The 17,607-nt window shown below is 40.8% G+C and overlaps 1 protein-coding gene across 2 annotated transcripts in view; it reads left to right on the top strand.

Annotated features, from left to right (window-relative positions):
- LOC118796831 (zinc finger protein 236-like) overlaps positions 1 to 17,607 on the top strand; it is a 110,230-nt gene that overhangs the window by 39,837 nt on the left and 52,786 nt on the right. For both annotated transcript variants that reach the window (XM_036555958.1, XM_036555959.1), the window contains 4 exons: positions 163 to 500; positions 5,260 to 5,346; positions 12,194 to 12,324; positions 13,359 to 13,459. In XM_036555958.1, coding sequence (XP_036411851.1) covers positions 163 to 500; positions 5,260 to 5,346; positions 12,194 to 12,324; positions 13,359 to 13,459 — 657 coding nt within the window. The remainder of the gene's footprint in view (positions 1 to 162; positions 501 to 5,259; positions 5,347 to 12,193; positions 12,325 to 13,358; positions 13,460 to 17,607) is intronic.

Raw genomic sequence — 17,607 nt, 5'->3', positions numbered from 1 at the left:
CTGATATGCATGTTATGTGATCTGAAAAAGATTTTCATATGTGCTTTCGTACACTGTATTGCATACTCTGATTTACAAAAATGGACAAAATACGGACAAAATTCCATCTTTTTAGCAACGTGACCCATTTTTGTATTTACCTGTTTTACTTTATCTGTGCAGGTTCGAATTGGCTCAGCAACTCCGACAGCAGGGCTCAGCTGAGGCTCAACCTCTGGAAGACCCCATGGGCGGAGCAGGCACTGTGGAAGACCAGATGGGTGGGACCAATTCTGTGGAGGACCCGATGAGCAGCGGTAACACAGTGGAAGACCCGATGAGCGGTACCAGAACGGTAGCACATGACCTGCAGGTAGAGATGCAGGTGGGGCCTACAGGACTAACTCAACCCACTTCTGCCATGGTGGCGGAGCCTCAGGCCATGCTGCAGGTGGTGGGTGGTGGCCAGCAGGTGGCACTGCAGACACAGCTGGGAGAGGGAACTCTGGTGCAAGATGCTGGTAAGATTAGAGTTTTTTTATCACTGACTGTATATATGAGTGGACAGCATGGCTACACAGACTTCTCTCGTGCTTGTAATGGTTCCCCTTTCTGTGTTGGTCCACCTGATTTCATAAGCCCTATTCAGATTGCCAACTGCAATTCAATGTAATAATATGTCCTATATTTATTGCATTTACACTTATTAGAAACACCAGCCAAATCATGTGAAAAAAATGAACCAGGGTCTCATATACATTTAATTCTGTCCGATTCAGGCTTTAGATGTTGTTCCACTGGCTGAAATCTCCTATATGGTTACTTACATTGCGTAAATAAATGTTTTATTATCATACCTACGTGCTGCATTCAAATGAACTGACAATTGTTGTATTTAATGAAATTATATGCAATAATGCTCCAACTTCAGTGATGCATAATTTTTGGTGCCTTGCTGGCAAAATATGGCTGTTGGTGAGATTGCGTAACTGTTCACTAAAGCTTGGTAGCTTGAATGTTAGCTAGAACACAAGATTGCACTCTGCATTTGAGCAAGGTATAGTTGAAGTAGTCAGTTTCATAGACAGCTTGTGAGCAAGCACACTTCCATAAACTAGTTGTGGACACTGCCATAGTAAGACCAGGACTAATGGGGAATTGTGTAGACAAGGTATATTTGGGGTAGAACTATATCGATATTTTACAAAAATTCACCCTTTTTGATGTAAAATGTGAGAGCCTAATCCTGGTTGCACTTAGGCAAACATTACCCCCACCAATCACATATCGACCAAAAAAAATAAATAGCTAGCTAGCATGGTAATTTAATACCATTATAATTCTGAAATAAGCTCTTAAAAATAGTGTTACACAAACTGCCATTACATCAAGAGGCTATCATTACAGTAGCTGAACAGTACCTAATTATCTATTTGATCAAGGATGCTTGTCTTAGGATGATGTAAGTGCAGACCAACATCACTGTTATGAAGTGTAAAGTTGGCCAAACTGAAAACTGTCTTGCTTGCGCTTGTGAACTAGATGAAAAGAGGAGCCAGAGTCTGCAAAGTAGAGACCATTAGAGACTAATGATGCACCAAAATAAAATTCTTGGCTGAAGACAAAAGAAGTTAAATGTAAATTTAAAAAAATGTGTATTTTAAATGTAAGTCATACTTTACACTTTGGCACTATAATTTGTATTTCAAAACCTGTGGCACATTCTTTTCAGCTTCTGTTGTTTTGCTGTGTTCTGCATATCGAGTGAGATGTAGTTTTCAAGTTTTATCAAACCTGTAATGGTGCTTGAATGTCTTACCCTGTGTTGATATTTGGGATGAACAGTAATTATGAATGTATAGTCTAATGTCCCACGTAGAAACTGTGAAATAGCTCCTCTCGTGTATCACCAAATAACTTATATAAAACAAGTTTATTTGGCATCATGGGACCTTAAAACTGACATAAAATGCATGCATGCAAATGCAACTACAGCTGTGTGTAAGAACTAGAGATGAAACAATATTAAAATTTCATATCACGATTATCATGACCAAAATTATCATGATTATCGGTATTATCACGATATTGTTCAAATGTGTGGAAAGTAAAATAAATAAAAAAATAAATACTGATACACAAACTGAAACTCGTTTCACCAACTTTTATATTAACACAGATAGAATTGGCAGCAATATGCACTTTGTTTGCATAAACATTAAAAAATAAGGTCAATACATTTTTAGTATTACTTTTGTATTACTTACAATGCGTGTAATACTCTGTAAACAAAAGAATAGCAAATGTATTATTATTACTGTTATTATTATTATTATTATTATTATTATTATTATTAATTACAATAACTAGGGATTTCCCTGCATAGAGAATTAAATCTGGACCAACTCTGAGATGGGTCTTAATGGAAAATTGCTACTCTAAGAAGTGCTGCAATCGGGGGATTTCTGTCCTAACTTCAGCTGCAGCTTTATTGTGCCGTTGTGGCGCTGTACCCCTAATCAATACAGTGCACCAGGAAAAACAGCCAAAATCGCAGAGGAACTGCATGACCGCGCTGTGAGCTGCAGACAGTGTAGAACTCACACAGCGTGTCTTCACCTGTGGAGCTGCTTCTCTAAAAGCATTTTAAAGCTAAAACATAACTTACAATTAACATGCATCTGAGCTGCGACAGAAACACTCCTAAAGTTTAATCTCTGAAACTCTGCTTTTCCTAAAAGCAGCACACAGCGTTTACTCGTGCAAGGTCCCGTCCCAAAAGCACACTATCTTCCCTATGTAGTGCACTTCGTGGATCATGAAATAGCAAATCCTTCACCCAAAGAGTGCATGAAATGTTCGACTAAGTCATCTATAATGAACATTAACAACAGGTTACAAATTCCCTATTTAAAACTCAACTGCTTGTTAATGATGATCGTGTTCGTTTGAACAGTAGCGCACTATGTAGGGCACATTGAGTGATTTGAGACGGTGTTACTCTCTTCTCAGACAGTAAACACTGCAAGCGAGACGAGAAAGGGGAGCTGTGCAGATTGAACTTCTGCAGCGTCTCGTTCCGGAGTTTGTGTGACTTAACTCAGAGCTCATTTTGGAGACACTTCTCCACAGAAATATGTGTTAAAAGCTTTAGTTTCGATTCACAGCTGATTATTAACGAACCATAAACATAAGTTAAACCACACAAACCATGACATTTCTTCTATTTCGAGGTCCCCACAGACTTCTACGTTAAAGCTAACCTTGCATTCTTGCAAGTAGCAGGTGGTGGTCGCGAAGATGACTCGTAAGGTTGGATGTGTTGCCCCCTTTCGCCGCTTTTTTCTTTCGGCCTGTTCTGCAGACAGGGTGGTCATCTTCAATTAACTTTCTTTCTGCATTCTTATAAAACCCAAAATATGAGCAAACGTCAGACTTGGTCTTCTTAGAAGGCTGAAATATCTCCGAATCTCCGAGTTTTTCACACCACGGTAATCGACCGCGGTTTTAACGACACTTTAAAGTTCAAACAGTACTACTAACCGTTATTAATTTTACCACGGTTTACCGTGAAACCGGTAACTGTTTCATCTCTAGTAAGAACATATAGTAGAATAATAAAGTGACGCTTGGGAAAGATAAAACAAAATCCTTTAAAAATTAAGATGCCGTGCTGTTGTGTTTTAACAGCACTCCATTGTTGCCCAGGCAGGATAACCTCTTATCTCCCTGCATACTCTAAATGATATTTTTTTCTGCAGCACTGGCTCATCTAATTTCAAAATGGCTTTGTGTTTTCACTCTTGGCTTGTGCATGACAGCATAGATTTTGAAATGCCAGACAAAGACCAGTGTGTCCCTCCGAGCATGCAAAATATGTGAACAAATATTTCTCTTTTGACCTTGTCTGGCAAGTTTTTAAACCTTTGGAGAAACTTTTGACCACAGTTAAGTTTAAGCTGTGTTCGCAGGTCCATGTCAGATTTGGATTTTCAAATTCCCTGATTTAAATTCAAAGTGGTTTGCCTGCTCGTCAGACGCAGATGTGATAAAACACTGGAGATAAAGCCCTCGCTGAAGGAGAGGCTGAATATAATTAGCTTCAACAGGTTTGGCTTTGCTTCACTTTCAGCTCAAGGTTGAGGAGCTAAAAAAAAAAGGCTTTAAAGAGGCTTCAGACTGCTCTTTTAGAGAAAATGTCATACATTAGTGCTGGGAGGGCATGCTAAAGTATGTGTTATTCATACTACATTGAAGAGTGTGTGAACAGCTTTGTTGATCTGTGTGGACTGACTGATGTTATTCTGCGGAAGGACAAAAACACTTATCAGGAGAGGCCATGGTGATGGTGCTTCATAGGTTCCCTAGAATCAAAACACTGCATTTCAGCAGGTCCTGAGTGTGCCAGAGAACAGTCTGGAGCTCTCCCCTTATTTTCACACTTTGCCATATTTTAGATTAACATTGAAGTCAAAACTATAAAACTTTGAAATCACTTTTGGAATTATACAGTGACTATAAAAGTTTACAAATGCGAACTATATTAACCTTTATGCAGCTTTGCACATTCTTGACATTCCCCCAAATCATGGAAATGAGTGTAGGGTAACCATGAAAATGGCTGTAGGGTAACCATGAAAATGGCTGTAGCGTAACCATAAAAATGCAAAACTTTTGCTCGCACCTGTACCTTCACTATAAAACAGATACTTTCAGTTCTATTTAAGTTGGTCTTACAAAGTCAACTTACTGTTTTTCGTTTCATCATTCTGTGCTTTTTGGTATCGTTTTCATGGGTCACAGTTTTCGAGCTAGAACCACAAAACTTTGCAGGGTGGTAAGCTTTATGGGAATAGATGTTTGTGCTTTTGGGACTGATCGCACATATGATTTTCGTTAAAATGGTATGATGTTGAGAGAATTCAAATCTACCTTCTACAAATGATATCACAAAAGGACATCTCTCATCTCTCACACTGTCTCTCATTAAATATACACATACTGACTCGCACACATACTAACATGCATGTATAACACACACACATGGTTCATGGAATAATCTTTGACCATTATACTGCTTGGCAACCATAGCCCTCTGCTAACAAACTACATTGCTTGGTAGAAGAATTTACAGTATTATTTGCCATAATTTACCCCTTAACCTGGGGAAAACTTTTATAACCCCTGACTTCCAGTGGATTATTACTTTAATTGGTCATGGCTGGTGTACTGCAGCTCGGTGTATGTCAAAGCTAATTACTCTGCTTTTATTTTCCACAGACACGTTTGTGAGCACACAGCACATCAGCCAGTATGAAACACCAGCTCTTCCACAGCCTGCATATGACCAGCCAGCGCTGACACAAGGTATCACGCACAAACACACACAGAGACTAATAGAGTTAGGGTAAGCCTGGCATACCCTTATCAGTATTGTTCGTACTTTGCACTTGCAGCAGGTTTAAACTTGCAGCCCTTAAACTAGGGATGCACCGGTACCACTTTTTCCCTTCGAATATTGTCCAATACAGAGTACTGATACTGATACTAACTATATCTAACCCAGGTAGCTTATCCAAATATTTACACAATTCAACTTTTTAAATATTTCCTTTTGGTACAAGCTGTGTTTTGTCTCACTAGCAACTGGATTCTTTTAATACAGAGCCATGCTGTTGTAAGGCAGAATGTGGTTTGATATTGTCTTGCTGAAATAAGCAAGGCCTTCCCTGAAAAAGATGTCATTTGCATGGCAGAACATGTTGCCAAAACATGTATAAATCGTTCAGTATTAATGGTGCCTTCACAGTTGTGCACGTCATCCATGCGATGTGCACTAATGCACCCCTATAGCATCACAGATACTGGCTTTTGAAATGTGCACTGATAACAAGCTGAGTGGACTTTAGACCGGAGGAAACAGTGTTCATGATTTCCGAAAAGAAATTCAAATTTTGATTTTTTTGGACCACAGGACACTTTTCCATTTCCCCTCAGTCCATTTTAAATGAGCTCTGGTCCAGAGAGGTGGCAGCATTCCCGGATCCTGTTTACATATGGTTTCTTCTTTGCGTTTAAGAGTTTTAATTAGCATTAGTGGATGCAGCACCAAACTGTTTTCATAGCCAGTGTTTTTCAGAAGTTTTTCTGAGCCCATGCAGTGATTTCCGCTACAGAATTGTGTCTATTTTAAATGCAGGGCCTTCTGAGGGCCCGAAGATCATGGCCAGCAAATACTGGTTGTTGGCCTCTTCCCTTGCATACAGAGATTTCTCCAGATTCTCTGAATCTTTTAATGTTATTATGTACTGTAGATTATGAAAAGCAAAAGTTATTTGCTATTTTATGTTGAGAAACGTTATTCTTAAATTGTTGCACTATTTGATTGTGCGGTCTTTCACGGAGTGGTGAACCCCTCCTCATCTTTACTTCTGAAAGACTCGGCCTCTCTGGGATGCTTATTTATACCCAATCATGTTGTTGACCTGTTGCAAATTAACCACCAGGTGTTTTTTGAGCATTACACAATTTTGCCAGCCTTTTGTTGCCCCTGTTCCAACTTTTTTGGAACATGTTGTTGGCATCAAATTCAAAATGGGCATATATTTTTCAAAAACAATAAAATTTCTCAGTTTCAGCAATTGATGTGTTGTCTTTGAGGCATTTTCAATGAAATATAGAATTTAAACGATTTGCACATCATTGCATTTTGTTTTTATTTACATTTTTTATACATTGTATATATACATATAAAAAAGATAACAGCTAATGTAAGTAGTTAAATCTTAACTGAAGAATTTTTAGATAAATCTGTGGACTTTACATGTAAGCACGCAGCAGTTTCTCTGGCTTGGCAAAATTGATGCTGAATGTTGTTTCACACCTAAATTTATCAAGTCATTTATCTCATATGTGGGCCCCCATACATGCATCCACTCACACTTATATCTCCGAGTGTCAGACTCTACGGGAGTTCAGTGAATATTACAGTGGTTCACTCTAACAGTAGCGGCAGTTGACTGTGGATTTCTCAGCTTGGTTGAAGCAAAAGCCTGCGAGAACTCGCTGCTGTCTGACGCAGCTGACTGATGGAGGCGCATCACAGGCGGGGTTACTGGACTCACGGGTCTGGCAAGGGGGCTGCTGTGCTAAAGGCTAAACCAAGGCTAAAGCCTGCCTCCTCAAGACACCATAGATTGTTTCCATATGTCTTTCTAATGTTCACATCCTCAATAACAACCTGGACTAACATTAACTTGGACTGTAACTGACTACTCAATGCTAAATTACTGAAAGAAACCTGACTCAGCCTTTGAGGTAAACTAATACTTTAGAAGCAATTCCAACAGGTATACCACCCACTACTATTAGGCTGTGGGCTAAGTCTTGAAAACCTTCATCATCATAATCATCATCATCATCGTTAACCGCTTAGTCCAGATAGGGTCGCGGTAGCAGTTGGAAGAGCAGAGAATCCCAGATGACCCTGTCCCCCGCAACTTCCTCCAGCTCATTCCCGGGGACCCCAAGCCACTCCCAGGCCAATTTGGAGATATAATCCCTCCAGCAGGTCCTAGGACGACCCCGGGGTCTTATTCCAGTAGGCCGTGCCTGGTACACCCCCACCGGGAGGCGTCCAGGAAGCATCCGGATCAGATGCCCGAACCACTTCAGCTGGCTCCTCTCAGTGCGAAGGAGTAGCGGCTCTACTTCAAGCTCCTCTCGGATGGCCGAGCTCCTCACCCCATCAAATAGAGTGTAGACCGCCACCCTGCGAAGAAAGCTCGTTTCCGCCGCTTGTATCCGCGATGTCATGGAACACGGTCATAAGCCTTCTCCAAATCCACAAAACACATGTAGACTGGTTTGGCAAACTCCCATGCCCCCTCAACAATCCGTGAGAGGGTGAAAAGCTGGTCCATTGTTCCATGGCCAGGACGGAATCCGCATTGTTCCTCCTCAATCTGAGGTTCAACTATTGGTCGAAGTCTCCTTTCCAGCACCTTGGCATAGACTTTCCCAGGGAGGCTGAGCAGTGTGATACCCTGATAGTTGGCACACACCCTCAGAGGTCCATGCACTATTGCTGAGGCGTGTCAGCCACAACAGTCCCACAATATCCAGAGCCTTAAGCATCTCTGGATCTCATCCACCCTCGGTGCCTTGCCACTGAAGAGCTTGCCAACTACCTCAGTGACCTCCACCAGGGAAATGGAGCTTGACACACCAGAGGTCTCATGTCTCCCGGATTAAGGAGTTCCTCAAAGTGCTCTTTCCACCGACCGACAATATCCTCATTTGAAGTCAGAGTTTCTCCACCCCTGCCGAATACAGCTTGGGCGCAGCCACCCCGACCGCTCCTGAGTCGCCGGACAGTCGTCCAGAACCTCCTCGAGGCGACCAAAAGTCTTTTTTCCATGACTTCACCAAACTCCTCCCACGCCCTGGATTTTGCTTCTGCCATCATTGCAGCTGCCACTTTTTTTTGCCTGTCGGTACCTATCTGCTGAATCGGGAGTCCTTTGGGCCATCCAGTCCCTAAAGGCCTCTTTCTTCAGCTTGACGGCCTCTCTCACCACTGGTGTCCACCAGGGTGTTCTTGGGTTACTGCCCTGACAGGTACCAACAAGCTTTTGGCCACAGCTACGCCTGGCAGCTTCCCCAATGGAGGTTTTGAACAGGGTCCATTCAGACTCTATGTCCCCTACCTCCTCCGGGACATGAGAAAAGCTCTCCCGGAGGTGGGAGTTAAAATCATTCCGAACAGGGGCCTCCGACAGTCGTTCCCAGCACACCCTCACTATTCGCTAGGGCCTACCAGGTCTGACCCTCAGTTTTCCCTGCCATCTGATCCAACTCACCACCAGATGGTGATCAGTTGACAGCTCAGCACCTCTTCACCCGAGTGTCCAGAACATATGGTCCCAAGTCAGATGAAACGACAACAAAGTCGATCATTGACCTTTGACCCAAGGAGCTCTGGTACCATGTACTCTTATGAGCATCCCTGTGTTCGAACTTGGTGTTCGTTATGGACACAGAAGGCACAATAACAATTCACCATTTGGGTTTAGGTCGGGCAGGCCGTTCTTCCCAGTCACGCCTCTCCAGGTCTCCCAGTCATTGCCAACATGAGCATTGAAGTCTCCCAGTAAGACAATGGAGTCTGTAGGCGGGACCCTTTCCAGAACCCCACCCACTTGCTCCAAGAAGGCCGAATACTCCGACCTGTTCTTTGGTGCGTAAGCACACACAACAGTCAGAGTTTTCCTCTCTGCGACTTTAATTCGCATTGAGGTGACCCCCTCATCCACCGGGACAAACTCCAACTGCGCTGCCACCAGCCGGGGTCTCGTGAGTATCCTCTCACCCGCCTGGCGCCTCTCACCTTGTGCAACCCCAGAGTAGGAGAGGGACCAACCCCTATCCAGGAGTTTGGTTCCTGAGCCGACACTGTGGGTGGAGGTGAGCCTAACTATATCTAGTTGGTACCTCTCAAACTCCCGCACAAGCTCTGGCTCCTTCCCCCCCCAGTGAGGTTACATTCCATGTACCAAGAGCCAGTTTCTGCCAAAGGGGCCTAGGCCACCAAGGGCCCCTGCAATCTCCGACTGCCTGTACAGCACTGCACCGCTCCCCCATGCTGGACCTTGCGGGTGGCCACATTGCCTCTTCGGGCTGAGCCCAGCCGGATTACGTGGGCTGCCCAGCCACCAGGCGCTAGCCGAGGGACACTGCCCCCAGGCCTGGCTCCAGGGGTAGGGGGCAGGGTACACGATCTTCTGTGTCCATTTTTCATGGAGGGTTTTTGGATCGAGTTAGTCTGGGTCTTCACTCAAGACCTGTTTGCCCTGGGAGACCCTACCAGGAGCATATTGCTCCCGATGACATAGCTCTGAAGATCCCTAGACCACACAAGCCCTTCTGCCACGACAAAGCCCTGATCCAGGAAGGATTGAAAACCTTCATATCTTCAATCCCTGTTGAGGAACTATGTTCTTTTTTGTGTTTACATCTGAAATATTTTTGTTAACAAAAGAAAAATGTTCGCAGTAAAGATTTGTGAACGTTTTTCTAAAACAGAAAGCTGAAATTTTAGTCCGTACAGGCAAAATGCCAGGACAACTACACAGCGAGCTCCAATCAGAGCTCATCTATGAAACATCGAGAGGAGACATGCCAATCAGATTAGTTGTTGAGGCAGGACAAAACTGGTTTTTGAAAAATATATGCCCATTTTAAATTTAAAGCCAGCAACATGTTTTAAAAAAAGGTGGGACAGGGCAATTGGAAAATTTTGAAAAGCCTGCGAGAGTGCATCCAAGGAAACGTGCAGTTATCATTGCTTTGCTTCAAAAGGGCTTCACAGGCAAGGACAAAGCTGCTTTTAAGATTGGACGTAAATCAACCATTTATTGGATCATCAAGAACTTCAAGGAGAAAGGTTCAGTTACTGTGAAGATGGCTTCAGAGCACCCAAGAAAGTTCACCAAGTGCTGGGACTGTTTCCTAAAGTGGATTCAGCTATGGGATTCGGTCACCACCTGGGTTGCTTGCTCATGTAGTGCTCATGGCATGGGTGACTTGCACATCTGTGAAAGCACCATTAATGCTGAACGATATATACAGGTTTTGGCGAAACATATGCTGCCATCCAGACAATGTCTTTTTCAGGGAAGGCCTTGCTTATTTCAGTAAGACGATGGCAAGCCACATTCTGCATATATTACAAAAGTATGGCTCTATAGTAAAGGAGATTGGGTGCTGAACTTGCCTGCCTGCAAATAACAACCTGGATGACTATGCAGATGCAGTCATCTCTTACATAAGCTTTTGTGAGGTGACTTGCATCCGATCAAAGTCAATATGTGCATCGATAACAAACCCTGGTTCTCGCAATGAGTTCAGGAAACTGCACACAGCCAAGAAAAAAGCCTTATAAGAGTAGTGACCGTGACACATACAAAGGGCGAAGCATGGACTGAATAAAGGAGTTAAAACTGCCAAACACACATACAGTCGTGGCCAAAGTTTTGAGACTGACACAAAATTTGGTTTTCACAAAGTTTGCTGCTTCAGTTTGTATGGTGACACTTGGCGTTAACTCTAGATTGTTATAAAGGGTGATCAGATGAATTGCGATTAATTGCAAAGTCATTCCTTGCCATGAAAAATAACTGAATCACAAAAATGCACATTTCCACTGCATTTCAGCCCTGCCACAAAATGACCTGCTAACATCATTTCAGTGATTTTCATCATCTACAGTACATAATTTTAAAAGATCCAGAGAATCTGGAGAAATCTTTGTATGCAAGGGAAAAGGCCAACAACCAGTATTTGCTGGCCGTGATCTTTGGGCCCTCATACGGCCCTGCATTTAAAACAGACATGATTCTGTAGTGGAAATCACTGCATGGGCTCAGGAACACTTCTGAAAACCACTGTCTGTGAAAACAGTTTGTCACTGCATCTACAAATGCAAGTTAAAACTCTAAAATGCAAAGAAGAAATCACATATAAACAAGATCCAGGAATTTTTTTTTGGAAATCATGGACACTGTGTCCCAATGCCAAACCACATTCTGCGTGTATCACAAAAGCATGGCTCTGTATTAAGAGCCCGGGTGCTAAACTGGCCTGCCTGCAGTTCAAACCTGTCACCCACTGAAAACATTTGGTGCATTATTAAATGAAAAATATGATAAATGAGCCCCTGAACTGTTGAGCAGCTGAAATCTTATATCAAACAAGAATGGGAAAACATTTCACTTTCAAAACTACGGCAACTGGACTCCTCAGTTCGCAAACACTTACAGTGTGTTGTTAAAGAAGAGGTGATGAAACACAGTGGTAGACACGTCCCCATCCCAACTTTTTTGGATCATAGTTATATAATATAGTTTGTGCAAGACCCTGTACTATCCCGCTATCTGTATTTCCCTTTTACATGATGTAAATGGGGAGCACAAATGTCATTAAGAGCTAATCGATAGCTTGATTGGTTGGCAATACATTTTTATAATTGTTGTTAATGATAATGTTGATTAGTTGATGCAGCCCTACTGTTTTGAATGATTTTAGATACAAGTTCTGCTAAATAATGTAAATCAATAATGTTGACGTGTGTGTGTGTGTGTGTGTGTGTGTGTGTGTGTTTGTTTGTATGTGTTTGTGTGTGTGTGTATGCGTGTGTGTGCGTGTGTACATACAGGTTTCTCCATCTCTGAAGGTTTTTCCCAGCAACCCTCACTCTCTGCCGTGCAGCAGCTCCAAGATTCAAGCACCCTGGAGTCACAGGCACTGACCTCAACATACCACACGCAAAGTTTACTGACCACTGAGGTACACACTCACAGCTTACTGACTACTAAGGTGCACACTAGGACTGGGCAATGTATTGATTATTTATTATTAGTTATTTTGATAAGTTCACAATTGTTATTTTTGGATCTACAATATTTGGCAGAATTGTGAAAATTGCATGATGTTCATGTGCCATTATGCACATTTTGCACACAAATGAGTTTCCTGTAGACTGTGGCAGTTGTGTACCCCCTTTTGGTCTCACAAACATGTTAAGCCTCATTGCAGAAAACTTTATTCAGGATTGATCAGTAAGTCATCTGTGGTGTAGGCTAGTGACCGCTTCAAGTTGAACTTTTCCAGCTCAGGACACCTGAAGCTCTGTATAAACAGACAACCACGCAGCATAAAACATGAGATACCTTGTACACCAAAACAGGGAGGAAAGTGCTTCTCTGCATTTTAAAACAATTCAGAAAAGTTTGTTGGTTGGTTGGTAAAAAGAGTGTACAGTGCGAACCCTATCTGAAACAGACAGAATAAACAGAGCCCTTTGACTCTTGAGGTTCTTCTGGTTTAACGGTGTGAAAAACACAATTCACACACAGCCTGACTCCCTGCAGGGGCACGAATAAGACAGTACCCAGGAAAGTGACTGTGTATGTATGTGGGTGCATAGTACTGCCCACGTAAAGTATGTTCGGAGAGTGAACATGTGGTTTGTTTACAATGGTAAAGCAGTGTAAATCCCTACTTTACAATTTATTTAATTTGATTACAATTTTTTGGGATTTTTACATTTTTATACATTGTGTATTTTTATGTATTTATTAATGTATAGCGTTATAAAATCAATGCAGTTAAATCACCAGACCTCACTTTTAACAAAAAGATGCATTTAGGTCAGACTCACTGTCTAAAAGAGCCTGTCTGCTGTATTTCGAGAAATACATAAGGCTTTATTAGCAAAATGTGTAAACATTACATAGACTTTCTAAAATTCTTAATATTCTATTTAGAAATTTTAAACAGTTTCATAACTATTTCATTTTTAACTGTGTGTGTGCGTGTAGACTGCTGGCTTACTGCACGAGTCGACTGAGGGGCAGCTGCATTTGATCAGGCAGACGGACCAGTACCAGGATGAAGAGGAGAGCAACAGGAGAGCCTACAGGTGGGGAGATACATACATACATACATACATACATACATACATACATACGCTCACACTTCCTCAGACAACCTCGAAAGTTATGATAGTATTAGTGACGTTAGTGCTGATGTTGGCTGATATTAGATCTGGATCACAAACTCAACTCATTTGAAATGTGTTCAGTGGAGCATCATCACTTTATCCAGAAATGTTATATGGAGCTTCATTACTCCAACTCATCTAAGAGTATTCAGTGGAGCTTCATTACTCCAACTCATCTAAGAGTATTAGGTGAAGCATCCTCACTCCAACTCATTACAAGTGCGTTTAGTGGAGCTTCATCTCCAACTCATCCTACACATGTTCAGTGTAGGATGATTCCAGTTCGTCCCAATCTTGTTCAGTGGAGCTCCAGCACTCCAGCTCATCCCAAACATGTTTAAAAGAGCTTCATCACTCCAGCTTATCCTAAACATGTTTAGTAGAGCTCCTTCACTCGTACTCATTCGGGTTCAGGGTGTTGGGTGAGGTAAGAATAGTGCAGATGGTGTTATATTGGGTGATGTTTGCTGTAGTTCAAGGAGATGGCTCAGGAAAGTGGATTCTTTTGTTTTGTAGGAAGCAGATGCTGTTCAGGTTTATTGGTGTCGCACGAAACACAGCAGCACCATAGAAAACTACTGTGACTGACACTGGGGAGATAATTGGATTGGAAACAAAAACAAACATCTTGGCTGATCTTGCAGTTCAGTGTAGCTCATGCTGTAAAAATTGCTTTTCTATTAACAAATATGCCATTTTCTTTGAGCTATTACAATAGTGTAATACTAGAAACATATCATGTTCAAATTTCTTTTGTTAAATAATGGCATTTTGTAAAAAAAAAATTGTATAGTGTGGCAGTGTTGGATGGATGGATAGTAGGTAGGTAGGTAGGTACATAGATAGACAGACAAACAGATGGATGCCAGTTTGTGGTAAGTCAATCAAATGTATGAAAATGAACTGCACAATATCACAAATTACTGAGCAGTCATTTCTTTAAAGCATGTTTTAAAACTAATTGTTTTAGAGGAACAAAAGGTTTATTCTACATGAACTGAAAAATATAAACATATAAAATATACTTTTACAATGAACTATTAAATCTAAAAAGAATAAGATTCTTTGCAAAGCTGTAGATGGGTAATTATGAAGATTTCTTATTAGTTTAAAATAATCAAGTTTGAATCTGATTTAAAAAGGATTCTTTCAGTAAGTCTCAGCTTACTCAGATTATATTTACAGTGATGGCCAGAAATATTGGTACCCTTGCAGTTTTCCAGATAATGCATTATTTTTCCAGACAGTGGTTAAAATTAAAATGCTTTGTTGTTCACAAAGGGTGTATGTCCTTTATTTGTATTGGAACAATACAAAAAAGCTGAGAAGAAAGTTGTATCTGATCTTATCCCACAAACAACTCTGAAAATGGATTAGACAATATTATTAGATTTTACAGAAAGAGATAATTGGATTTCAAGTGGGTAAACCTCCATTAATTCATAATTAAACAAATTTTTGTTATTATTACTGGTGTGGGCAATATAGAAATCATTGTTTTAACCAGTTTAAACAGAGAAAAACGTGTTGTGCATCTGTGTGTATCACACTGAGCATGGATAACAAAAGAAGAGGAAATAATTGTCTGAGGATTTGCAAAACACAATTGTAGAACAGCATGGGCACTATGAAGGCTATGAAGTCCATCTCCAGAGATTTTAATGCTCCTGTGTCCACTGTATGCAGCATCATCAAGAGGTTTGCAGCCCATGACACTATAGCTAACCTCTCTGGATATGGACAGAAGAGAAAAGTTGATGGATTGCAGCAAAAGTTTGTTTGAATGGTCCATAAAGAACTTTGATAAACTTCCAAGCAAATTCAAGCTGAGCTGCAGAAACAAGGTACAACAGTGTCATTTCGTACTGTCTGTTGTCATGTGAATGAACGGGGACACTGTGGTAGGAGGCCCAGGAGGACCCCACTGCTGACACAGAGACATAAAAAAGCTTGACTGGAATTTGCAAAAACGTACCATAGGAAGCCAATATTTTTCTGGCAGAATGCCCTGTGCATAGATGAGACCACAAAAGTTTTTGGGAAAGCACATCTTTGTACTGTTTTCAGAAAATGAAATGAGACCTCTAAGAGAAGAACATAGTCCCTGTGGTCAAACATGGAGGAGGTTTACAGATGGATTGGGTTTGCTTTGTTGCTTCTGGCACCAGGTGTACATGGCATCATGAAATTTAAACACTACCAAAGAATGTTGGTTTGCAACGTAGGGCCCAATGTCAGTAAGATGAATCTTTGTTGGATGAACATGAAAAGCACCAAAAAATGGTTCAAGACAAACCACTGGACTGTTCTGAAGTGGAGTCAGGATCACAGACCAATAGAAAAATTGTGGAGAGATTTCAAAGCAACTGCTAGGAGAAGGCACCCTTCAAATTTGGGAGACCAAAATTTGGAGCAGACTGCAAAAAAAAGGGCTCCAAAGTTCCAGTACAGAGGTGCAAGACACTCATTCATGGCCATAGGAAGTGCCTGATTTCGGTTATTTCCAAAGGGTGCGCTAGCAATAATTTTGTCCATGCCATTTTTTAATTTTAACATTTTTTCCTGTTTTTTTTATTTTTTATTTTTGGAATCTAGTAAGTTTACAGTGGACAAAGTGTACTATTTTTAGTGAAATAAAGTATTGTAGGAAGATTCAACTGTTTTTGGATTGAATCAGATTATTTTATAACAATTTGTGAGTTATTTTGATGAAAAGATTTTGAAAATGATCTACGTTCAAATGCGTACGCATTTTCAATTCAACCTTAATCAGCTTGTTTTGAGCCATCTGAAGTCTGTTCTTAATGATTTATGAAGAGCTGCTCTGCTAGAAAATGGCTGTAAAAAGATGTATTCAAAGACTGGTCTATAATGTCTCCCTTCTATGTACCCTTCTTAAAGAGAGAACAGTTTGTACACTCTTAAAGGGAATGTCTGATTATTCTGCATAATGAAATCCTTGAGATGTAAACAGTGTCATTCAGAGTGGTTTGATGTGAAATGCTCTGTTCTAGAGAAACTTACTGAGTCAAATTTGTTCACAGTGGTGGTGACAGGAACCAGACATTTGAATATTGTATTTGTAGCACTGTATTTTTTCCTGCTCTGCTCAAATGACGAATTCTGCCTCTATAGCCACAAATAAGAAAATCCTTAAATTAGGCGTGCGTCAATACATGGGGCCAGATGGAGGAATAGATTTATAATAATACAGAAAATAAAAGGATAAACACCAACAAAACTGAAGAATTCAAAAAGTATTAAGGATCACAAGTATCCCTTTTTGATACCTACAGGGATCAAAAAGTAAAAACAAAATGAATTTCCCTTTACCTCCCTTGCAAAATGATTCGTCCATTATAGGTTTACTTGGAAAAGTCCTTGTTTTTCAATCTCTGTGATCTTTCTGGACCTGTAGTGTCTATACCACAGTGCTGCAAATTATAGATCGGATCAGAAACTATACAGGCTGTGTTAATGCTGCAGCTGAATCCCATAGTTCCATTGAATACTGAAAACAGTGCATACTACACACCCCAGTCAGTTCAATTTACATTTCTGCTTTCAGTCCTTCCAGCAGTAATGCACTGGTTTTAAAACCTCTGACTTCAGGTACAGTCGTGAAAAAATAGGACACTCCATGAAAACATTTGCCTTTTTTTAACATATTTAAACATATATATATATTTTTTTTTAACAGTGTTGAGAGATGGAGGTAATATATCTAAACAAATAAAACTGAAGAAATGTCTTTGAAAAATAATTTGTAAGATGTATTTAATAGAAATACAATTTTCTTTTGAAGAAAAATTTAGGATGTCCCACAGTTATTACTACTTAAAATGCTTAAAATTTTAATCAGGTGCACCACATCAGCTGCAAATGATTAGAACATTGTAAGTATTAAAGAGCGGATTATAAAGGAGCCTGTCTTATTTAAACCTCAGATATTTAGTTTGGTTTGCTCTTGATCGTTGAAGTAAGTGGTGTTACAATGGCGAGGTCCAAAGTGTGGCCTCTGAGGCCTTCAGAAAGAAAATGAGTGTCTTAAATAAGCTTGGGCCCAG

This window comes from Colossoma macropomum, unplaced genomic scaffold, assembly GCF_904425465.1.
Source record: "Colossoma macropomum unplaced genomic scaffold, Colossoma_macropomum, whole genome shotgun sequence".
NCBI lineage: Eukaryota > Metazoa > Chordata > Actinopteri > Characiformes > Serrasalmidae > Colossoma > Colossoma macropomum.
Note: the sequence above shows the minus strand (reverse complement) of the source record. Positions and strands in the feature narration are given on the sequence as shown.